The sequence below is a fragment of the Varanus komodoensis genome, unplaced genomic scaffold, assembly GCF_004798865.1.
Source record: "Varanus komodoensis strain SLA01 unplaced genomic scaffold, ASM479886v1 scaffold7_3, whole genome shotgun sequence".
Classification (NCBI taxonomy): domain Eukaryota; kingdom Metazoa; phylum Chordata; class Lepidosauria; order Squamata; family Varanidae; genus Varanus; species Varanus komodoensis.
In genome coordinates this window covers 24,203,425-24,227,233 of record NW_025336480.1, presented here as the reverse complement: position 1 = coordinate 24,227,233, position 23,809 = coordinate 24,203,425, and the positions used below count along the sequence as shown (strand labels likewise).

The 23,809-nt window shown below is 42.8% G+C and overlaps 1 protein-coding gene across 6 annotated transcripts in view; it reads left to right on the top strand.

Moving 5' to 3' along the window:
- The window catches only part of MACROD2 (mono-ADP ribosylhydrolase 2), a 920,410-nt gene that overhangs the window by 292,464 nt on the left and 604,137 nt on the right, over window positions 1-23,809 (top strand). For all 6 annotated transcript variants that reach the window (XM_044454670.1, XM_044454671.1, XM_044454668.1 and 3 more), the window contains exon 5: window positions 11,994-12,110. In XM_044454670.1, coding sequence (XP_044310605.1) covers window positions 11,994-12,110 — 117 coding nt within the window. The remainder of the gene's footprint in view (window positions 1-11,993; window positions 12,111-23,809) is intronic.

Genomic DNA, 23,809 nt, shown 5'->3' with positions numbered 1-23,809 from the left:
ATACTTAGCATTCAGGTAACATCCTATGTTCTTCATGGTCTCTGTGCATCACACATATGGGCACTGTGCCTGCATGAAGCCTGCTACCGGGATGATTCAATAGCTAAGAGCATTTTGGCGGGAACCCATCCCCCATCCTGGCATTTATATACAAGGGAGGGGCCAATGCCATTTCCCTCAGTTGTTCTTCAACTGCCTTTGGTACCTCAGGAAATACGTTGTCGTCGTCCTCCTCCTCCTCCTCAGAGTGTTTTCTTCTCAAATTCTACTTTTTCTAAGCATCTTCTGTTCTCTTTTCAGATCCCTTGAATATGTTTTTTTCCTTATCCCTTTCCTTACTTTCATATAAATAAATGAAAGTATACCAACAAAATAAACCCTCTTCATTTTCCCTTATCTACTTGCCACTCTTTAGTCTTCCTCTATTTTTCTCTCTTGCTTTTTCTGCCTCCTCTGGATGGCATCAAAAGCACCATTCTGAAAATGAGTCTACCTTGAACAGACAGGCCTGCTTGTATCTTTCATGTTGCAATGGGCAGCAAATCCAAAGCATGAAATCCAGATGCAGCTTCAGTGAGAGAAAATATTGGACCCAATCTTTGATGCCATGTGGACTGAGGACTTCTTCCCAGCCACCATCCCTTCCTACCTACACTTCTGCACACCACCCAACAGTCTTGGAAGGCTCCTTCATCCATGGGCCTGGTGTTGAAATGGTTAGGAGGGAATGTACCATGTTCAGGAGAAGGATAAAGCCTTCCTCTTTCATTACCTGAAGCTAAACTTGATGATATTGAGTAGGGGCAAGGGAAGTTCTTCGTCGTGGCCTCTGTGCATCACACATATGGGTTCTGCGCCTGCGCAGTGCCTTTGGCCGGAAGATTAACAGCTAACGGTTTTTTGGCGGGGACTCTGCTCCCCCTCCCCCCTAGCAGTATATAAGGAGCAGAGTGACCGCCATTTTCAGTCTTTGCGACTGCCGTTCGCTGTGCCTCGTGCCGCTTCGCTCTCGCTAAGATTTATCACTTACCTCGTTCCTTGTTCGAAAATCTTGCCCTTTCTCTTACAAGTTGTATTCCTTGCTCTTGTTGTTACTACTTCACTTATATTTCTTAACGTGCACTATTTTTTCTTCTTCTTATCGTTCCTAAAAAAAAAAAAAAAAATTACTTTCCCGCTTTACTATCTTCTTCTCTTCAAATTTCTACGATGGCGCAAAGGGCGGCGTTCCGCAAATGCGGAAAATGCGGCTCGAAAATGCCCGCAGCAGATCCGCATGATCTGTGCCTCCTTTGTTTAAGGGAGGGGCACAGAACCGATAAGTGCGGCCATTGTTTGGCCTTCTCAAAACAGGCGAGGAAAAAGAGAGAGAACCGCCTTCGAAAACTCCTATGGGATCAGGCCCTTCTCCAATCTGACCGCCTGGTGGCTAAGTCCACTGTTGTGGCCCCACCCGAAGGCCGTCCAACTTCGGCTGAGTTGCCGCAATGCCCGGCCTCCTCCATTGCTCCGCCTTTACGCTCCTCTCAGGAAGGTGCACATGCTATGGCCGACCAGCCTGTTTCCCTGCTGAGGAAACAAAAGGAGAAAAGAAAGCACGGTGATTTAGATAAACACCCTGTGCTTAAGAGGGCCAAGAAGGACAAGACGAGCAAACCGGCTAAAAAGCCGAGGAACCCTGAGCAGGCAAAACAATGCCATTCAGACGCAGTCTCGTCTTTGATCCCGATACCGGTCTCGGAACCGACTCCCTCGGTACCGAACATCCAGGAGGCTATGAGGGTCACCCCACCGGCTTCACCACGCCGGCTGGCTGTCGAACCCGTCATGGAATCGAGGAGGGGCTCCATCTCTGATGGGGAAATAAGAGACTCTCCACCCAGAGCTCGATCACCAACCCCAATGCCGTTGGTACAGATGGATACTGATATTGCCATCTCCCCTCCAAAAAGCCGTAGGAGCCGTTCCTCGGATGCGAGATCTGACGATTGGTATCAATCCAGATACTCCTCCGCTCCGAGACGAGCAGAGTACGACTCTGCAGGCTGTTTCCCGACCAGGGAACGATCCTCGCCACCAGCCCACCGGGAGCGTTTCCATTCGACTCCCAGAGATGCCCCGAATGCCCCATCTAGAGAACGTGGCAGATCGGGGTCATCGGCTGAATCTTCCTCCAATGTGTCCCCCCCTTACTGGATGGAATCTGAAGAGTCTGAGGCTGATTCAACCTCACCGGATGCGGCAGTTACGTCACAGGGACCGGGATCACCTGATGAACCCTATATGTCATTCAACGATCTCATGGCCAGATTAGTGAGATCGCTTGATATACAAACCCATCACCAGCCGGGACCGAGCACGGCCCGCTTTCATGATGTTGTTAGAGGCGAGCTATCCACATCCATTGCCTTGCCGCTTATTACAACTTTAAGACAGGCAATGACCCAACCATGGGACCTCCCAGCTCTGCCGCAACCGACTTCACGGAAATATGAGTCCATGTATCGGGTGCGAGAGGAAGACATCCCGTTTCTCCTCCGCCACCCAAAACCAAATTCGGTTGTGGTGGAATCATCGCAGGGTTGGGAGGCCCGCGGATATACCTCGCCTAGAGATAAGGAGGGCAGAAAGGTTGATTCCCTTGCCCGTCGAGTCTACGCAGCATCGGGCCTAGGATTAAGGATCTCTAATTATGAGGCCACCCTGGCGCGTTACCAATATTTTTTGATGCAACGCCTAGATGCCATCATAGATACGATGCCAGGAAACCAAGGTGAACTTGCAAAAACCTTTGTTAAAGAAGCGATGCAAGTCGCTGTGCAACAGCTTTCCACTGCAAGGCACCACGTAGACTCGGATTCGAGGTCGCTGGTCGGGGCCATTTCCCTCCGCAGACACGCCTGGTTGCGTAATTGAAACTTCCCTGAAGAAATGAAGCGGAGAATTGAAGAAATGCCGTTCGACGGATCCGGTCTCTTCCACGCAAGAACGGACAGTAAAACTGAAGAAGAGTCACGAGTCCCGCATGACCGCTCGTCGTATGGAGCTAAAATCTTTACCTAGACGTGAGTGGTCATGGTCACGCCCGCAATACCATTCGCAATTTCCGCTTCGGCAACAACAACAGCAACAACATCACCAGCGCCGCAGGCAGCAACCACCCCAACGCTTCCAACAGGGCCGCCGTAGATTTGCTACGGACAGGCGACATCGTTGGCATTATGAGCGAACCGTTCCTCTCCTCCCATCTTTACCCTTCCCCCTCTCATTTGGGGATCGACTGAAGAGTCGACTCTCCATTTGGGAGTCAATCACATCTGATGGATGGGTATTATCTATCATCCAGCACGGATATGGAATCGAATTCGATGTTGTGCCATCTCCGAGTCCTATTCGATATACTACGCCTTCTTTGGTGCTTTTACACGAGATTCAACAACTTCTCGTTAAGGGAGCTATTCGTCGCCTCTCGTTATCGGAAGGACTCCATGGATTCTATTCCAGATACTTTACGGTTCCGAAACGTGATGGAGGTCTTAGACCAATACTGGCCTTGAGAGCTCTTAATAAATTCATTACACCAAAGAAGTTTCGGATGACCACGCTTCAAAGTATTCTTCCGCTGCTGGGGAGAGGGGATTGGTTCGCTTCATTAGATCTAAAGGACGCTTATTTCCATATTTCTATACACCCAAGTTATAGGCGTTTCCTACGCTTTGCGGTAGACCAGAAAGTTTATGAATTCAACGTTCTACCATTTGGATTGGCCACGGCACCAAGAGTTTTCACGAAGTGTATGGCCCCTGTGTGTGCACACCTCCGGCTGTGCGGGATTCGAATTTACCCGTACCTTGACGATTGGTTGCTTGTTGCCGATACGGAAGCTGCACTGGCGTCTGCTATTGAACTTACATGCGCTCTGTTGCACGACCTTGGACTTTGCATTAACCGACGGAAATCTTCCCTTGTCCCTACGCAGGTGATCGATTTTATCGGAGCTCGACTGGATTCGAGGTCGGCAAGAGCCTTCCTTCCTCGAGACAGACGATATGCGATCGTTCATCGCATTGCCCGAATTCGGCAAGCAAGAACAGTTTCCGCCCGATCTATTCAAAGCCTTTTGGGGCACATGTCTGCTGCCATCGCTGTGGTCCCTCATGCCAAACTATGGCTACACCCCCTTCAACTGTTATTCAACAAACTGTTTCGACCACAAATAGACCCTCCTACCAAACGAATCCGACTACCGGCTTCAGTTCTCCACTCCCTGCTATGGTGGACAGACTCAGCCAATTTAACCGTCGGCGTTCCATTTCAACCTCGGTACCCCACAGTAACCCTAGGTACCGATGCGTCACTGCTGGGATGGGGGGCCACCTGCTCCAATCTAAGTACCCAAGGGAGATGGAGCCATCGGGACGGCAGGAATCATATCAACTTTCTGGAACTCCTTGCCGTTTTCAAAGCACTGCAAGCTTTCGAGGATCTGCTCCTCCATCAGATCGTTCAGGTGACCTCCGACAATGTGGCGACGGTCTTTTATTTAAACAAACAAGGAGGAACCCGATCCCGGAAGCTAGCACGTCTCGCCATGCAGATTTGGGACTGGTGTATACCCAGAGGTATCACTATTCTAGCAGTTCACCTTGCGGGCACCAACAACACGGAAGCCGATCTTCTGAGCAGACACATGTCACGCTCCCACGAATGGGAGTTAGACCGTCGGGTTCGAAACAGGTTATTTCACCGATGGGGTCGACCAGACATCGACCTGTTTGCCACTCAAGGGAACAGAGTGTGCAGGACCTATTGCTCCAGAGCGGGAGTGGGTCAGGACTCCCTGGGCGACGCTTTCATGATTCCATGGACAGGAGTGATTTTTTACGCTTTTCCCCCGATCCCACTTATCATGAGAGTGCTTGCAAAGATTATTCACGAAGGAGCTACAGGAATACTGATCACTCCATGGTGGCCACGACAGCCGTGGTTCCCAACTCTCCTTCAAGTTTCCAGGGAGGATTTTCTTCAACTCCCTCTTCTCCCGTATCTAATCACCCAGAAGGAAGGCACAGTTCGTCACCCAGACTTGCAATCCCTGAAACTGACCGCATGGCGGATACGGTGACCCGGGGCAATGCATCGATATCGGCACCGCCTACTATTCCGACTACGCTTGCCCAGCAGAGCCTGCACCCAGATCTGCAGTATATTCTTGAATCTGCTCTACGACCATCTACCAGGAAGTCGTACGCAGCAAAATGGAAAAGATTTTCTAACTTCGCCAATGTACACTCTTTTCCAGCCTCCTCAGCCTCCGTCTCACAGATACTTCAGTTCCTTTTTGAACTGCATCAGTCTGGACTTAAACCTTCATCTATAAAGGTTTACATAGCAGCGCTCTCCCACTACAGAGGAGCTATACATGGTTTCTCCCTTTTTACTCAACCTCTAATAAAAAGATTTTTGAGAGGCTTAAATAATCTGAATCCCACTGTAAGATCCCTAATGCCTACATGGAGTCTCTCGGTGGTTCTACATGCACTAACTCGATCACCGTTCGAGCCCATGGCGACAATTGATTTACGCCTTGTTTCTTGGAAGACAGCCTTCCTCGTGGCAGTGACTTCAGCACGTAGATCCTCTGAACTATGCGCTCTTCGAGTGGATCCCCCTTTTCTAAATTTTCACAAGGAAAAGGTGGTTCTTCGCATGGATCCGTCTTTTTTGCCGAAGGTTGCTACCTCTTTCCATATGCAACAGGAAATTGTGTTACCGGCGTTTTTTCCGGTCCCATCGAATCCAATAGAAAGATCTTTACATATGCTGGACGTTCGCCGCTGCTTAGCCTTCTATAGATCCAGGACTGAATCCTTTCGGCATTCAAATAGACTCTTTGTGAAGTATTCGGAGCGCGACAGGGGTTCTCCAGTTACCTCTCAGCGCCTTTCGAAATGGATAGTTAATACAATTGTCCTAGCTTATCAGCTCGCCAAGTTGGATTTACCGTCTACTCCAACAGGCCACTCCACAAGAGCTGTCGCTGCCTCTTCAGCCTTTGCATCGGGAGTTCCGATAGAGGACGTGTGCAAGGCGGCCATTTGGTCTACCCCGTGCACCTTTGCCAAACACTATCGGCTAGATGTCCGTGCCAGACAGGATTGCTCTTTTGGCAGAGCTGTACTTTCGTCTGTCCTTCGATAATGACACCTCCCTCCTCCGGTTGGGGTAAGCTTGTTATTCTACCCATATGTGTGATGCACAGAGGCCACGACGAAGAAAAGCAGGTTGCTTACCTGTAACTGATGTTCTTCGAGTGGCCATCTGTGCAGTCACACAACCCACCCTCCGACCCCTCTTGGTGTCATGGGTGGTTCGATTATTTTTACTTAAATATTATAATCTCTCCTATAGCTCGTACCGCTATTTTTACCCTTCTTGTACTAATGTGCAATGTTATAAGAAACCGAACGTCGGTCTTTCAAAGACTGAAAATGGCGGTCACTCTGCTCCTTATATACTGCTAGGGGGGAGGGGGAGCAGAGTCCCCGCCAAAAAACCGTTAGCTGTTAATCTTCCGGCCAAAGGCACTGCGCAGGCGCAGAACCCATATGTGTGACTGCACAGATGGCCACTCGAAGAACATCAGTTACAGGTAAGCAACCTGCTTTTGCATTGCCAGCACTCCACCGCCTCTGATACAGAGAGATGCTGTTTGGACTATTTTGGGAGGCACATCTACATTTCAGTGTCACTGGGACTAATGCCAGCTAACTATGGTATGCAGGTGGGAAAAGTCACACCCTTGCAGCTATACCTTTGTATAGAATGGACCATTAGAAGGGGCTAACTGTGTTACATGTAGCCCTTCAATGAACAATGTGTAAAAGGGCACTCCGAGGACCACTTGGGGCACACCAAACTGGAACGATTCGTTGGCAGCTGTTTTGTTCTTGAGAATAAACCTTAAAAAATCTTCACCACATGGTGTGTTACTGGGTCCACGCACACCAGAACACGAATTGGCCTGTTTGGGCAACAGTACCATGAGTGCAACACTTACATCTCCAGCACTGTTAGAAGAGATTCATTCACTCCTTTCGAGGAAGACAATCTAGCAGATCCCACTTTATCTGCTCATCACAGGTGATTCTCACATTATTTCATGGTAGCAAAATGGGGTGGAGGGCTTCATCCAATCCTGGACCTGACAGACTTTAACTTTTTCATTTCACCCTAAAAATCCCACATGGTTACTTTGCAGGCCATTCTGCCCCCTTTCCAATGGGGTGATTGGTTTGCATCCATGGACCTAAATGATGCTTATTTCCATGTTTCTATAGCATCCTCTCATAGACATTTTTTGTGTTTCCATGTCAGGAGAGAGATGTTCCAATTTTCAGTTTTACTCTTTGGACTTTCAACTACCCTCAGGGTCTTCATAAAATACATGGCCATGTTGTGTGCACAACCATTGTCAACAGGGGGTCCAGATATACCAGTTCCTGGCCAACTGATTGCCAGTGGCTCCAACTAGGGCCAAACTTTTGGACTCAATTTACATTTTGTGCAGTTTACTGGATAGACTGGGACTCTGTACCAGCCCACTTTTAGTGCCTGCGTTCCACTCCCCAGGAAGCCCAGATGCCAACCTAGCAATTTCTAGTACTTTTTGAGGGACACTGTGCAGAGGTGGAGATGGTTTTCCCTAGATGGGAGCAGCCAGCCTTTCTTCCAGATAGCATCCCTTGAAAGGAAATTAAAATGGAAATGGGCACCTCTGGTGTCAGTTTATGTGCAGTGTGGCAGAGTAGAGAGCAGCTAGGAGTGGGCATGCTCAGCTGCTGGACTGGGACTTGAGTTTTCTGGGACAGAGGTGGTGGGCTCTAAGCCAGCAATTTCAGAGAAAAGGGTTCTATCAGCATGGTGCAGCAGCTGCTGGCTTGCCTTTGCCCACTTGCTTTGTTGGTGGAGGAGAAAGATGGAGCACCTGCCATCCAGCTCATCCCATAATAAGGCCCACCTGCTTTATGCTAATCTCTAGTGGGGAGGTCTTTTTTGGGAAGAACATTCTTTGTGGGGTGGAGTGGGAAACAGAAATTCTGTGGCTGCATCCCAGTCACTCAGTTGAAATCCATTGGCTAAATATAGGGTTATTGAAGAATGGGGGTAATTAATAGAAAAGAATGATTTTGAAAAAAATGAGCTGAAATTAGTTGGTTAAATTGTGGGTAAATTAATTGAAGAATTTATTAGGATGACCTGGGAAGGTGTACAATTTAATTTAAAGTTTTGGGGTGATTTGGATGGGACATTAATGGGCTTTCCTTTTCTGAACTCTATTTTGAACTTGCATGAAAGCAGCATGTGCAAATCTATGTTAGCTTTTTTGAAGCTCAAATGCTGGCTTTCAGGTGATGCTGCCAGCCTTACCTGCACATGCAAAGAGATATTCTTGAGTTTGGTTACACTGAAGCCTATTGTAATGGAAAGCTGGCAGGGGTTCCCCATTCCTTTTTATTTAATTGTTATTTTAAAAACTAATAATGTTAATGGTCAACAGTCACTTTTTATTTAACTTATTTAATTTATATTTTCTGGTTATTTGTTATTATATTGATATGGTTGTTTTATTGTGTTTTCGTTTTAATGATTGTAAGCTGTCCTGAGATGCCATGCATAAGGGATGGCATATAAAAGTTTTAAATAAAAAAACAATAAATTCCTCAGACAACTGGGCAAAATCCTGCCCAGAAACTCTCTAGTCCCAGGCAACCCAGACCAGATACTGGATTTAGCACACGACAACCCAAGCTTTTATCCTTTTATTTTAAAAGGATAAAACGTAGGTGTGGAAGGTACAGAAACATGCAAGATAAAAGGAATAGAATTGGGAAGAGGGCAAAGGGAATGAAAAGTTGGACAGCAGCAAAAGCACAGTTTACAGCAAACCGAGCACACTAAAATTCAAGGCCTTGAGAGGCCTAAAACCCACTCAGACAGAAAGACAACAAAGCTAACCCTAGCCTTAGCTAGGCAGAAAGACTCTACCTTCAGACAAGGCATAACATGCAGGGCTTCACCATGTTAATCGACAGAAGCAGCAAGCCACAGCATGGGAGCCTGAAAAGGGAACCAAGGATCTTTCTGCACCATGGCCTTTATCCCACCCACCCCGGTCACTGGTCAGCAGACCCATGGTGTGATGGCCCATCATCTATTCTAGGTGTCATTCATTTCCAGACATTCCAGTTATCTCAAGTATCTCAAGTATCCTTGAGACCATAATTTCTGGTAACTCCCCAAACTACATGACAAAGGGAGGAGGATGACTTTTAAGACCTTGGGCGCCAGATGTCCACTGAGCTGGCCTGGTAATTTATAACATTTAACTGTTACCAGGTTAACCTCTTCCTAACCATTCCTGAGCCAGGGTGCCACTTCACATTACACTTAAGCATCACATTTAACTTTAAAGACATATTGGCAGGAGCAGAAAAGTTAAATTAGCAGTGAGCAGAAGTTTTCACTTGCTTAAAGAGCTTCCTTCTCTTTTGCAGCAGTGCTGTCAATTTCCACATTTTCTTGCACTCTTTGTAGACTTCCAACTGGCATGAAATGTGACTCTAAGTAACACAAGAAAAATACACAGTACACCTACACATTGTAATCACATACAACTGCAGTTCAGTTTTCCTGTTGTGTGGCAAGGAAAATAGGTTGGGTGTTCTACATTAACCCCGGAAGGCCTTGAAGACATCAGGCTCTACTCCTTATCCTTTGGACTCTACCCAAGTCTCCACTCATGTTAGCTGTTCAAAAGTGTGTGTGAGCATGTGTGTGTACACTTAGACCAAAAACAACCCATCACAGCAGAATTGCTTGGCTCCACTAGGATTACAAGGAGAGAGAAAAAAAGAAAAGATGTATCTGACTAACATTTAGGAAGCTGTTGCAGTGTCTAGCTATAATAGGGTTCATGCCTCACACATTTCACTCTGAAAATCCCCCGCAGAGCTTGCTGAAGGACTGACAGGGCCCTTGGGCATAGTCACAGAGGGGTCATAACTGGCAGCTCTTGGTTATCAGCCATTTTCTTTTTTTCCACAAAATGCCACAGAATGCATGCCAGTGCCAAGATGTTGACCAGTCTTGCACAATCACCATAGCTTGTCATGTTGTACGAACCCAGGAGATGGGCTATTGGCTTAATGGACCGCTCACAACCCATGGCAAAAGGGGTGAGTGGGTTGGTTTAACAACAAGTGTCGTGGGTTGGGGATTACCAGGGCAACAGGCAACATGACAGGCTGCACTGTTGAAGATATTTATGCAAATCCTCAAGCTCCAGCATGTGACTGGCATACAGGAGAGAGGAAATAAGCTACTGTGGCTTAAATCCCTTCTGTGATCATATTATGTACTATTGTATTTCAATGTATTTTATCATGTTGTAAGCCGCCCCGAGGTTTCGGCAAGGGGCGGCATAGAAATGTTATAATAATAATAATAATAATAATAATAATAATAATAATAATATACATAGTTTGGAGTGGTGGCAGGAAATGGTGGTAGCTCAGGAGCTGAGTTGAAGCAGCAACTGATCAGTGGGGCAGTGGCAAGAAATGTCAAATACGGCTCCATTGTAGAATGGAGTGTGCTGCCATAATCTCAATGTATGAAGAGAACATATGGTTTCTTATAACAAATTATTAGCATTGCACTGGTGTGATGACTTACAATATCAACTGTGTTATTGAAATTGGATTTAATGTTTCTTTTCTGAATTCAGTAGTGGTGGTGGGAAAATCTCTGTTTGTTTGTGAATAGGTTATAATAACTTTTCATGTTCTTTTATTTTCACCTATTTTTCCACTTCTGATATTTTTCTTCTAGGCTCTTGAGGGCAATAAGCACTAAGAACTGCACCAGCAACTTTTAGCTGATATTACAATCGCAGCTGTTATGATGTAAATGATTAAATGTTTAGAATATTGCACTAGTAATGTGAATGAAGTTCAAGGAAAGATGGTGTGATGTGCAAATTGTTCTGCATTAAAAGACTTTATGATGTGGGAAGTACTAAGCAATTTAGTGGAATATTGTTATTTATGTAATTTATTTCTAACATTTAATATCCCAGCAACTAACCCAAAGGAATTAGATAGTATCCACAAAGTAATATTGAATTATGCTTTCATTTTCTCACTGTCTTTTAATAACAACAAAACCAAATTTTACTCTCACTTGGTAACTGGCTAAGTAAATAATCAGGAACATGAACATGACAAGATTGTACTGTGATAATTCCTTTATATATATTCTCAGCATCTTTCTATTTATATGTGCATCCATAGCCAGTGATCACAGTAAATGCCTGTAGCTGCACAATGTGTTCAGGTTCCAGCAGGGGGACTGAATCTCTCCTCCCTCCCTCACTTTTGCAGGGCATTCAATGTCTTGCAGACTCCTGTGTATATATGCACAGATGCATATACTTCTGATGACTTTTGAGGGATGTCCAAAATCTATTAAATTTCAGCTGGGAGAGTGTCTATCAGAAACATGAGGTGGAGATAGTTTTGTTTCCCCTCCATTTATTAAGCAAGGCTAAAAGCTTTGCCCAGTGGGAGCAGCCATCTTTCCCTACAAGAATCCCCTGGAAGACTGTTACATACCCCATATTGTTATTTCCGTTGGGCCATCCTGCAGCAAATGGGAGCAGTGCCAGACTGCTTTGACTGCAGCTCTGCTTTCATTTCAAGCGAACCTTCTCCCCACCCTTGTTTAAGTGTGTATGTGAAGGGAGGTCAAAACCCCTGCTGCCTCATTTTAGAGAATATCAAACCCCCATGTGACAATGGTATTGGAGTCAGGTTAATAACATCCAAAGGTTAGTATAATCTTTGGGAGCTGTTTTTGCTCTGCCCCATCCTTTTGAAACCCATGAAAAAAATCTAGGTGCTCAAAAAAATAATGTTCTTTTTTTCTTGTAGTTGATGGCTGCATACATAGAGCAGCTGGGCCTTGCCTATATGCTGAATGTCGCAACCTGGGTGGTTGTCAAACTGGACAAGCAAAAATCACTTGTGGCTATGACCTGCCTGCAAAATGTAAGTAGGCTACTTCCTACACTTTCAAAAAATCAGCTGAAATTTTATATATAACTTCTCAAAGTGCTAATTTAATAAATTTAAATATTCACTAAATTAGCAGTAAGGTTAAGTTAAGCATTCTGTGTAATGAGCTTTGTCCTTGAAGAAATTGAGATGTAATTTGTTGCATAAGGAAGGAATGCTTGCTTCTACTTTTTGATCTGTAGTATCTTATAGATGGTTTTGAATAAGTTATCACACTTCTGCTTATGAAAAACCATACACAGTTTTAACAAAAAGCATCTTTTCAAATTTAAGAGCATGGTGGACAGCTTCTGTAAATGGCACAGATTTCTTGATTGTGAAATGCAGTTTGAGCTGGGGAGATCAAAGTGATGTATTTTGTGTTTTCAGCTGCTGTGTATGGGCTGATTGGCAATTACTGTGACGGCATCTGTCACACTTAAAGCATTCGGTGGAATTCTGTTCTCAGTGCTGGAATGTTTTTTCTTGCTTTGAAAGTCGAATTGTCAAACTTCCCATTATATGTAAATAGGGAAAAGGTTATTTGATTGACCTTCTTGCATAACTGTTTAGCCATGCTTGGAAAAGTAAACAATGGGATAACAACAGTGAGAAGCCTGGATGTTTGATACATCGCACACGTGGGCATATTTTAGTCTCTCAATTGTACCAAATAAATAGTTTCATACAGCTCAGTGCTGGAAGGAATCAACTGTGCATCAGGCATGTGTTTTGGCATTTATTTTACCATCCACTGGTTGTGAAATCTGTTTGAGGTGCTATTCTGGAGACTCTTATATTCCCATCAGTCATTAGGAGGCAGACAACATAACAGCCTTCCTGTACCTAATGCCTTCCAGATGTTTTAGACTACAACTACCAGTATGCCCCAGCTTGGGGAAGCCCAATATATTTGAGTCTCATGCCTCTTCCTACAGCTCCGTTTTAAGGTGTATCTCACAGCAGTTCTTAAAGGCATAGCAAATTTGCAGCTAGAGATAGGTAGAGAAGATTGATACAGATTTCCTAAGAAGTACTTTGGAATGGTAGCCCTCATTTTCCATTTTTGGAGAGGAGACAGCCTCCAGACCAATGACCATTTCCCCCTTTCCATTATATGGCTAACTACAGCAAGACTACTGCACTCTGGCAAATGTTCCCATTTTAGGGCTTTGCCTTTAGAATCAGTATGCTGTACTATCTTTGTGCCAGGTGCTATGTGAATAGAATCATAGAATAGTAGAGTTTGCAGGGGCCAAGAAGGCCATCAGGTCCAACTTTCTGCTGTTGCAGGACACAAATTTATACCATCCTGTTACTGAACTCAGCCAGTCAACAGCTAGGGCAAACCTGGGTGGACCCCAGACCCAAGTCAGAAGGATCCTGAGATGAGACTTAGAGCCAAAACCAGGTTTATTCTAGTGCACTATAGAATAAAGAGAGACAAAAGGGGATGTTCAACCCAAAGCAGTGTCTCAAGTTGCATCCCGGTACATGTGTTTATACCCTAGGTAAGCAATTAGGTCACCTAATACTCATCTAATGTATAAATACATTGATGTAGCCACACCCCACTGTTGTTAGCTTCAAAGAATCTTTTTTCTGTCAAGGACCAGACATTTCCCATGTTTATTTCTTATCTGCTGGAGATTCACACAGGCTTGCCATGTTCTTACTCCTTGCACATTTGCAACATTCATGGCGGCTAGAACCAGTGTCCACTGTCCCTTTGATTACTGTATTTGAGGTCAGGCTAGCTTGTTAGCTGTGGATTCCACAAAGTTCATTTTGTTCTTATCCCCCCTTCCTTCTGGGACAGTATAACTGTGGTGTTTTTACTATGTAGCCTCCCTCTGGCCAACTACTTTTGGGGTGTTTTGGGGTGCTGCAATTTGCAACAATCCCACTCAGATGACTGTCTAGTTGCTATATGTTATATTGTAATTGCTATTTTGGTTTTGCTCTTTTAAATTAATGTGTGTGTCTTTTTAATGTTTGTTTGATGTTAACTTTTGTTAACTTCCCTGAGAACTTGGCTTTTGGGGTGGTGTGAAAATGAAATAAATGCATACATATGTTGTTAAGGTTGGCTTAGAGTGGCTCGCGTGGACAGATCATACTGACTCCTTCTTACCCAGGTCCAGGAAACAGAATAAATTGCAGGTCTTTGCTTAAGCTAAAAGCTGAGTCAACTGGAAGCTGTCCTTGCAATGCAGATATCCTGGCTGAGGTCATCACAAGGCGAAATGCCTCTATTGAGCAAACCTACTGAAACTGTTCAGGTATCTGAACAACGAAGAATCTTCTAGAATCCTTACTGTTTTTTGTTCTGAACATGACTAACCTTTTTTCTATTCTGTTCTTGTTCCTAAATCCTCAACAAATCTTCTGCCCTGTTTTCACCAAAATCTAGACAGTGTTCTTTAGATAAGAAAAGGAAAGGCTCACAAAGGGACACACATTTTTGGTAGTTTTAATGCTTATTTAACAACCAGGTTGCAGGCTGAGCAAAACCTGTACCCTAGTTGTGCTCCCCCGAGGATACAAGGGAGCTTCAAAGAAGCTCAGTGCAAGTGATTCCAGTGGGATCCTTGGCCACTCATTCCCAAGGCCCAAGAGTGTTTTGGGCACTGAAGAGAATGAGTTTGTTCTGTTCTTGCTGATGGCAGCTGGTACCAGTTTTGGCACCTGTGCAGCAAGACTGGTGCTCATAGCTAGGGTGCCTGTGTATGCCTGGTTTTTATACCTATACACAGATCTTTAAGTTTTATATTTTCCCCAGAAAATAAGCTATGCAGACCCAAGAGGAAACAGAGTGGCACATCCCAGTTCAGATAATTCCTTTATTTACTTCTTTTATCTTTTTCTCCCAGTGTGAATTACAGAGATCAATACAAAGGCAGTCTCTGTCTTTAAGATGTTAAGCACAGCACAAAGGAAATCTAGCCAGATTCCAGCTAACTATCAGGAAAAATGTCATGGTTGTTAGACCATTACAACAATGGAATCAGTTACCTAGGGAAGTTGTGGGGTCTCCCGCACTAGAGTCATACAAGATGCAGCTGGGCAGCCATCTAAGAGGGATGGTTTAACTTAGTGTCCTGCACTGAGTGGTGGGTTGGACCAGATGGCCTTCTGGCACCTTCCATATCTACTATTCTATGAAAAGGGATTGTGAGAAAGGAGGAAATAAGTAAATTCCAGCCCTGCTTCTTTAAGCTACGAAGTAATTCTTACAAAAAATCAGGGAGAAAGGGAGCCAAAATTGGGTCTCTCAGCTCTGAGAATGGAATGGCTGCTGCTAGGTGACAGCCGAACCTGCTTCTCTTCACTTTCTTGCTGCAGCCTCACTTAAAAAAACACCCTCACTCCAGAATTGGCAAAATAAGATAATTAGGGATTATGTTTGAGCAACGTAAAGAGCCTCAGAGTCCCATTTTGCATAACCAAAACACATCTTAAATTGGATGCTGCTTTGCAGCCCTTTCAGCAGTAGCTGTCTCAGGGACCTCAAGCTCAGCAACATATAAGTTTAACCTTATTCTCAAAAAGTTGCATGGAGGACTCTATGAGAAAATATATGTTCCCTGTGCATGAGAACCTTAGGAGTGTAGAACATACCTTGCAGACTGCAAATCCCTGTATAATGAATTGGAAATGGATTCTGAAATGGAGGATTACGTGGGAAATGACCAGAGAGTATGTTTCCCCAAATGCAAGAAATATGAAAAGAACACACTTGCCAGACTTTGCCCCTTCCTAGCCAGGATTAAGGACACCAGAGACCCTGCTACTCCAATTTTTAAAGGATTACATCCACTCTTTTCCAAAAGAAGGGGTGATGTTAGGGAGAAAGAAATGCATGACACCATTTCTTCCGTATGGGATAATAGGCTGGATGGAATGTAAATTAAACTTTTTAAGAACTTGGAAGCTCCCACAGAAGGCTATAGTTTTGGCATTCTAGGGGAGATAAAGATTTGTATCAAGTATTCCTTATTTTTCTATGTTCAGTGCCAAATTCTGTTACTATTTTTGCTCTGTATGGAACAGCGGAATATGTGCACTGCTAATTAGACGATTAGAATGTGGATTACCTTTTCTTGGTCTCTTGATAGTACAAGGTCCACTGAAGACAGGCATGAACTTCATGAGATGGGTTCAAGGCAGGCAGCATGGGCCCTCAGCTGTGTCTCTGTGGGACCCCCAGAAAAGGATAGCTGGAGACAACAAATATTCAGGATTAGACAGGGAGCAGGATGAGGGATTAGCTGGGCACAATGTTGAGGGAAAACTTGCTCTGACAGTGGTCAAAATCAGACTGAACCCCTATACTCTGGTGGAGGCCTTCTTGGCTGAACCAAGCCTGCCACCTGTTGGTGAGGAATTGATTTGTTAAGCAGGTCATGCTCTCTTCTGGAGCCTGGTACTCTTCCCATGTCCTGTGGTTTCCTGTTGAACCTTCTTTTGCTTCAGGCCAAGCAGACTAGGTAAACATGGATCCAGGACAACTGCAAGAGTGGTTCTTTAGGGCTTTGGCTGCTTGCTGGAGTGATGGGTCTGCTGGATCCTATGTCTATGTCCAAGCTGCTCTGTTCCTCTCTAGTCTGCGCTTCCCAAGAGTGGCTGGAATTTCAGTTTCCATCTCATCCTATGGATAATAACCAACTTGGATAATTCTGACTTGAATCTTCTTGTGTGTGCTCCTCGAAACACATCTCTTTAATGCCACAATGACTTGGCTCCAATACAAGAATATTGTTGTGCCCTCTTTCACACTGAACACTACTTTCCCACTGTAAGCAGGATCACTGTCAGCATTTGCCCCCAAACAATCCACCCTCACGTGAGCATCTCATTCACCCCTCCACCCACCCACCCACCCATCCATCTATCCATTTATTTATTTAAAATATGTTTACCCCATCCTACATGGAAATCGTCCCAGGATGGTTTCCAATAATAAGAGCAATAAATAAACAACATATAACAAAAAACAAAATGCAACTGTGAATATATTAAAACCAAGTTAAAATTCCTCAATCCTTAAAATAATGGGTAAAATAAAAAGGTTTTTACCTGGCACCAAAATGAATATAAAGTCGACGCCAGGTGAACCTCTCTGGGGAGCGCATTCCACAGATAAGCCACAGAAATTATCTCATTTCTGAACTGTCCAATAGCTGAAACTTTTTGTTTCACTGCATCCTTTCTGCTTCAGTTGTCAATTTAAAAATAAAAGTATATATACTTCTGTTCTTAACATTTATCTCCTCAAAATATACATTCTTGGACACATTTTACCCTAAAATAGTCATTTTTATAAGCATTTTGATAGGATTAACGGCCAGAAATTGTATTGCAGACTTTAAAATTGTGGAAACCAAAGGATAACTGCATTCCAACCCATGCATTAATCCTAGAAATGTGGAAGCAGTACAGTTTGGTTTAAAATGTGAACTTTACAAAACCCCTGAGCATCTGTAAAGTGTAGTAGGGGTGGCAGACTTTCCGACCTTTTTAGACTGGTGACCACATTTGGAATTTTGGAAGAATATAGTAGCACTCTCAAAAATGGCTGCATTGGCAGGGCTTTTCATCCAAAAGTTGGCTGACATGATGGATGTGGCTCTTTACAACACGCCAGCATCCTGGAAGGCAAACTGATAAAGCTTAAAAACAAAGAAACTTGCCTGGGAACCTAAGCTCAAGGCAGAGACTTTGTTTGACATGAAGATGATACTGAAGACTGCTACTTCATTTGGCAGCATGTCAGCCTCCCCTTTCGTTTTTTAATGTAGCTTTTTTATTTTTACAAATGTAACTATAGCCTTTGTATTTTTGGTTTTAACTCTGAACTTGCGTAAGGTAACTTGCATAAGCAGAAAGACATTTCCATTCTTGTGTAAGGTTTGCATAGGGGAATTATTAAAAATGTTACATCTGCAGTTTGAATGGTTACAGTCCATTATCATCTCATTCCCATCTCACTTCGCTGCATATTTAGAAGACTTGGAGAGAATTTTATTCTCTTTCAGGGTTCACTATGCACTTAGTTGTTAGTTGTAATGAATGGCCCCTAATGAACTTGGTTCTGCTTTGCTAAATTCTTTGGCCTCTCCAAGAATTTTACCTAGGAGAATTTAGAGTATGGGAATGACAAAGTTAATTAGGAGTTTTTCCTTTCTCCTGCCTCCCCCACCCCATCCACCCCCATAAGGAAGGTATTATAGTGGTTTAATGTTATCTGAATTAAGCAATAACATAGCCTTAATGATAATCTAACATCAGAAGCAAAAGACTAATTTTTTAAAAATCAAGAATGCCCCCCATCCTAAAGCTTTCTGAAGATGTTCAGAACATTTATGTATATATAAACTTTATAATAAGTGTGTGTGTGTAAGTTGTATATAAATATAGTTGTATATATATTCGTAATATCTTTAATTTTGGGTTTTGTACTTAGTATTTGATGGAATAGAGCTTTAGAGATGTGACAGCAGGAGTGTTAAGGAATACGTCTCTGAAAAGTCAGGATCATACTAGAAATTTGATGCTGATGTTAATTTGCACACTCTAGAAATTCATTAATGTAGTCACTGTCCTTTTTGAATTATCCTATTGCTATAGATTTATCTTTCTGATCAATGTAATGTATGAATGATCAGTCCAAAGTGATAATGTGAATTTGCTCTCCAAGGCAATGCCTGCTGTGATATAAGTACTTAGCAGTGACATTGGCATTATTCACAGTGGGAATACTCAGCTTGTTTAATTAGAGTTATCTTTAGAGATTAGAGAGCATGGCTTTATTGTGTATGCATAATAAACTGGCTTTCTTTTTAAAAGTATGTGTGGGCATTAGCCTAAGGTGAGAAGTAGTATTTGGAAAATATAATTTAATTAGTTTGTTGCATCGATTTTAATTGTTGTGCATCTATTACAAACCATACATTCAGAAATATTATTATTGTTATGCCAAACTGTATATGAAATTTGTTTGGATAATATTTTTCCACTTCTTTTCTTTAAATCAAAAATAAATTATGAAGTGGACGTTGTATAGGAGAAGGGACTGCTTAGACCTTTGTTACTTAGCTTTTTTTTCTCTGCTAACTCCCCACTTCCAGTGTTTTTCTTTGCACAAATGGGTGGGGCAGACATGGCTGCATTTTCATGTTTAAAAAATGGTGCAGTTGTTCATCTTATCACAGTTCATGTCATAATAATAATTCTGCATATGAAGAAGTCAATCTTTTTTTTTAACATTCACTTGTTAGGTTGCTGTAAGCAAGTGAATACCTCTCAAAGCCTCTGCTTTTCATCCACAATATGGGAATTATATTGACATTGTAATTGTGTTGCGCTATTTAGATTAGACAGTTCATTGTTATTTGCATCTAGTCACTGAGATATGTCCGTCATCAGGACAACACTTTTTCTCAGAGAGATGTGGATTGTTTTCCCACCACTAAATCTGTTTTGGCTTTTAGAGTGGCTTTATTTGTAACTATAAAGATTTTATAGTTCTTTTATTGAGACAAGTGAAGAGGCTAAAGGGGACAGAGAGGCTATGTTATTTTGACTAATAATGGACAGTTTCAGAACAAGTTGAAACATCTCCTTTTCTCATCATTTTGCTCAGAAAAGGCTCAAGTGTATTAATGTCGCAAAAGTGTCTGCTTTACCCATTATGTAGCTTTTACTTTGGAGTGTACCCCTGTTGAATGTTTAACAACAACATTGCTTAAAATTTAATTTTGATGCATAGGCGTAAGTATATACTCTAAGTTAACAACTTTTGGTGACTGATGCATTGTTTACTCATTGGTGTAATAGCAACCACATGAATTATACTATCCGTGTGCATCTAGGGGAAAGGAGGGCATAAACACTAGAATATTTATTTATTTCAGTTTTATAGCACACAGAATGGTTTGCAATCATTTAAAACTATGTAACACATAATAACAGTGATATATCCATATTAATCACAAAAATACAAAGAAAATAAACAATTAAGTGGGTAAGTAAAATAATAATGCATGACACAATAAACAATTAAACCACAGTAAGCAATCATCACCTTGATAAAAACCAGTATAAAATCATAAGATCTATTCAACAAATAAAATAATGGGAGAATAACCTGGTGCTGAAATGTATAAAGTTTTGGTGCCAGGTGCACCTCCCTAAGGAACGGTTCCATAGATGGGGTGCCACTCCCAAAAAGGCCCTTCCCTTCATAGCCACCTTCCTTACTTTGTTTAATGGTGGCTCGCAGTGAAGAACCTCTGTTGATCATCTGAGGGTCCAAGCAGGAGGCTCTCCTTGAGATATCTAGGCCCTAAGCCATGTAGGGCTTTAGATGTCAATGTGAATACCTTGACGTGGCCTGGACTTAAATTGGTAACCAATGTTTGTATCATCCTGCCCCAGTTAACAGATGGGCTGCCCTGTTCTGCACGAACTGAAGTTTCTGGAACATTTTAATAGTCCAAACTTGAGGTCATCAGTGCATGGATTACCATTGCCAGATGCTGCCTGTCCAGGGAGGGACACAGCTGACGTATCAGCCACTGTTGATAAAAGGTGCTCCTGGGCACAGATACCCCCTAGTATTCCAGGAACAACTCTGGGTCCAGGAGCACACCCAAGCTCTGTCTTTCAGGGCCAGTGCAACCTCATCCAGAACAGGGCAGGTACCCTTCCCCTGGACTGAGGCTCCACCTCCCAGTAACATTTTCATCTTGTCTGGATTAAGCTTCAGTTTATTGGCCCTTACAAATAGAGGAGAGGAGAACTGCTCATCATGGTCAAGGAAACTTGGGGTGAGATGGTCTTGTAATTTGGCACCAGACCTTTCTGAACTTGTTCTTAGCTTCACTCCTTTATTTCACTGTCATACTTTAAATCAGCAAAATTCCTATCTGTGCTCTGCCTGCGAGAGAAGCTGCTTATCAGTGTCAGGACCTATGGGAAATGCTTGAGGCAGCCAAGAGTTTTGAAATACCTGGGACACTGTTAATTATTAGAAGTGATTAATTACAATATTCCAAGCAAGATTTAGCATATAATAAGAGGAAGCGATGCATAGAAGAGTATTTATGCAGAAGAATAAGAAGATACCTATAAAAATTACTAATTTAGATTCTGAAGTAGTTTTAAGAGGAAAATGGGAAGAACGTCAGATATAAATAACTTGCTTTCCTTCTTACAGCCTTGAAATAGCTCTGTCTAGATCTCTACAGGTATTACTATTTGAAGGAGGGAATGCAGCATCACATCCACTGACTGAATAGAGTCAAGCGAAAAGTATTAGTGGAAGCAGGAAAAGGAATCTTGACTTAATCTTGTAATACTGACATTACTAGCTCTGTTAATGACTGGCAGCAAATGCTGAGGCATGGCTCAGATTCCCACAATGAAGTGAAAACGGGCTGTTACCCAAAAGTGTTATGAGTTCAAGGAGCCCTAAAAGAGTTGCCACCATGTATCCCCTTTGGCAAATGCATAGTAATACACATGTATACTCCCCCATTTTGGGGGGTGGGGTGAGATCTTTACCTAAGAGTTCATGATGCACTGCAGCAAAGAAGAGAATTAATAATGAGACCTCATCCAAGAGCTTGCAGTAATGCAATGTGTTGTTTATCAAAAACTTGTATACATAGATAGCTTTTAGATTGGATCTCCAGTTATTTGCTTAGCTCTGTTAAACAAGAAAGACAGAGTGCAGAAGACACAGAGGACATAAAGAAATGGAGGAGTGTGTGACAGATACAGGAAGATGGAGACTTACACCAAATGAGAGAATAGGAGGAATTTCATGTGTTAGTCCTTACCAATTACTAATGGTCAAATCATCCTGGCTATTAAACCATGAAATGTGGACAGTCGTCTCACTGCAGCCAGGAAGAAGAACGGGATGGGTGGGAGTGGGGCAGGCAGGCTGACGCCTTATTGGTTCCTTTGAGCCCTGCATGCCACAGAACATAGGAAACAAACTTGTTTTTTTCCAGAAACCTCCGAGTCAGTGCGTATTAGCAAAATTTAAACCATTCTTGCTGATCATAGATGTAACCAGTAAGCTCTTGGATTTCCTGGAATTAATACGCTTGCTTAATGTAATAAACAAACACACACCTTTTAAACTTTGGTTTAGGAGAGTCCCCCCCCCCCCACACACACATAACCCAGATCCAGAGAGGGGCATAGGGACCTGTAGATTATACTGAGGTTTTTGTTTTCCTGCCTTGGGTATTTTGTTCAGGGTTTTTTTGCCATTTATGCAATACATTATTTTTATTGTTTGTAGCTGTACATTGTTTCATGTACTCTTTGAGTGGAAGGTGTTCTAAAAATATTCATAACATTACACTTGTCTGTCCATCATTGCCTCTGCTGTTGCTACTGCCACACCCCCCACCAGACATCAGAATTCCCTGCTCCCCAGTGATACAATTGTTTATTATAATTATTTTGTTGTTCCTATGAATATTTTTAAATCTGTAAACTGCCTGGAGAGCCCAGTGGGCCATGGGGCGGTATAAAAGTGTAATAGTAATAGCCGTAGTAATAAAAATAGGACAAACAGGGTATTAATGCTTGGCTATGTGCATGTGACATATATCCCAGTGCTTCCCACAGTGCTTTCCTTTTAGAGCTCTGGGTTACCAAGTGTGCCTGGATTGTATTGAGAACCAGGTCAGTGTAAGACAATTGCATACCCCAGAAGTCCAAGTCTGTGGGAACCATGCTCACATTCTGTGCTAATGGCGCACATCCAACACAGATTTGTTGCTTTTCTTGCCCTCGATGGCTTTCACTACAACATCTACACTGAATCGCATGGAGGGAGGCATATTATATACATGTCAACCAAACACACATATGATGATTCTTAGGCAGAGAACATGGAGAAAATCTCTAAAAGCTAAGGCAATCAGAGACTATAAACAAGTCTTTGAAAACAGTTATGTGTTTAGTAAAGAAGAATTCAGGATAATTAAAACCATGTATCCAAAAAACACTGACATCAAAAAGGTTTAAAGAGTACAAAGATTTGACAAAACAGTAATAGTCCTAAAAGGTGTGATGGAGATATGGTCTAGTAGGAAGAGATGAACTTTTAACACTGCTTTAGTTAAAGCATTGAACATAAAACAACATTAACAGGGGTGTCGAACTTCTTTTCCCCCAAGGACCAAACTCGCTTTCAGAGAAGCTCTTGGTGGCTGTGTTCCAGTAATAGGAAGGGCTTCAGGGGAAGAATGGAGCAAATCAGAAACCAAAGGCTCACCAGCAGAGGTGCTTGCAAGAGGTCATATATACAGTATTGCCTGGGATGTTCATGGTTTGAACTGTCATTTTCGAAGTCCTGATGCAGTCCTCTGCTAATCAAGCTAGCAAAAATCCTTTTTTTTTTTTTTTAAAGGGACACATTTAACCATTAAAAAAATTTCAAAATCCATATTAATGTAGTTCCTTTATTAAAGGTACTGAAAGACAGTATTGGTGATTAGAAAGAAAGAAGAGGGTTCTTTCACTCAGATCTGTTTTCATCTCAGATATAATTATACTAGTAAAATATATATTTTGAACTATGTAAAAGAAGAGAATCCAGTTAAAGTTCTGTTTGTGTAAGCACAGTCGTATAAGTGGTTGTGCATTATACAACCTACTGCATGTAA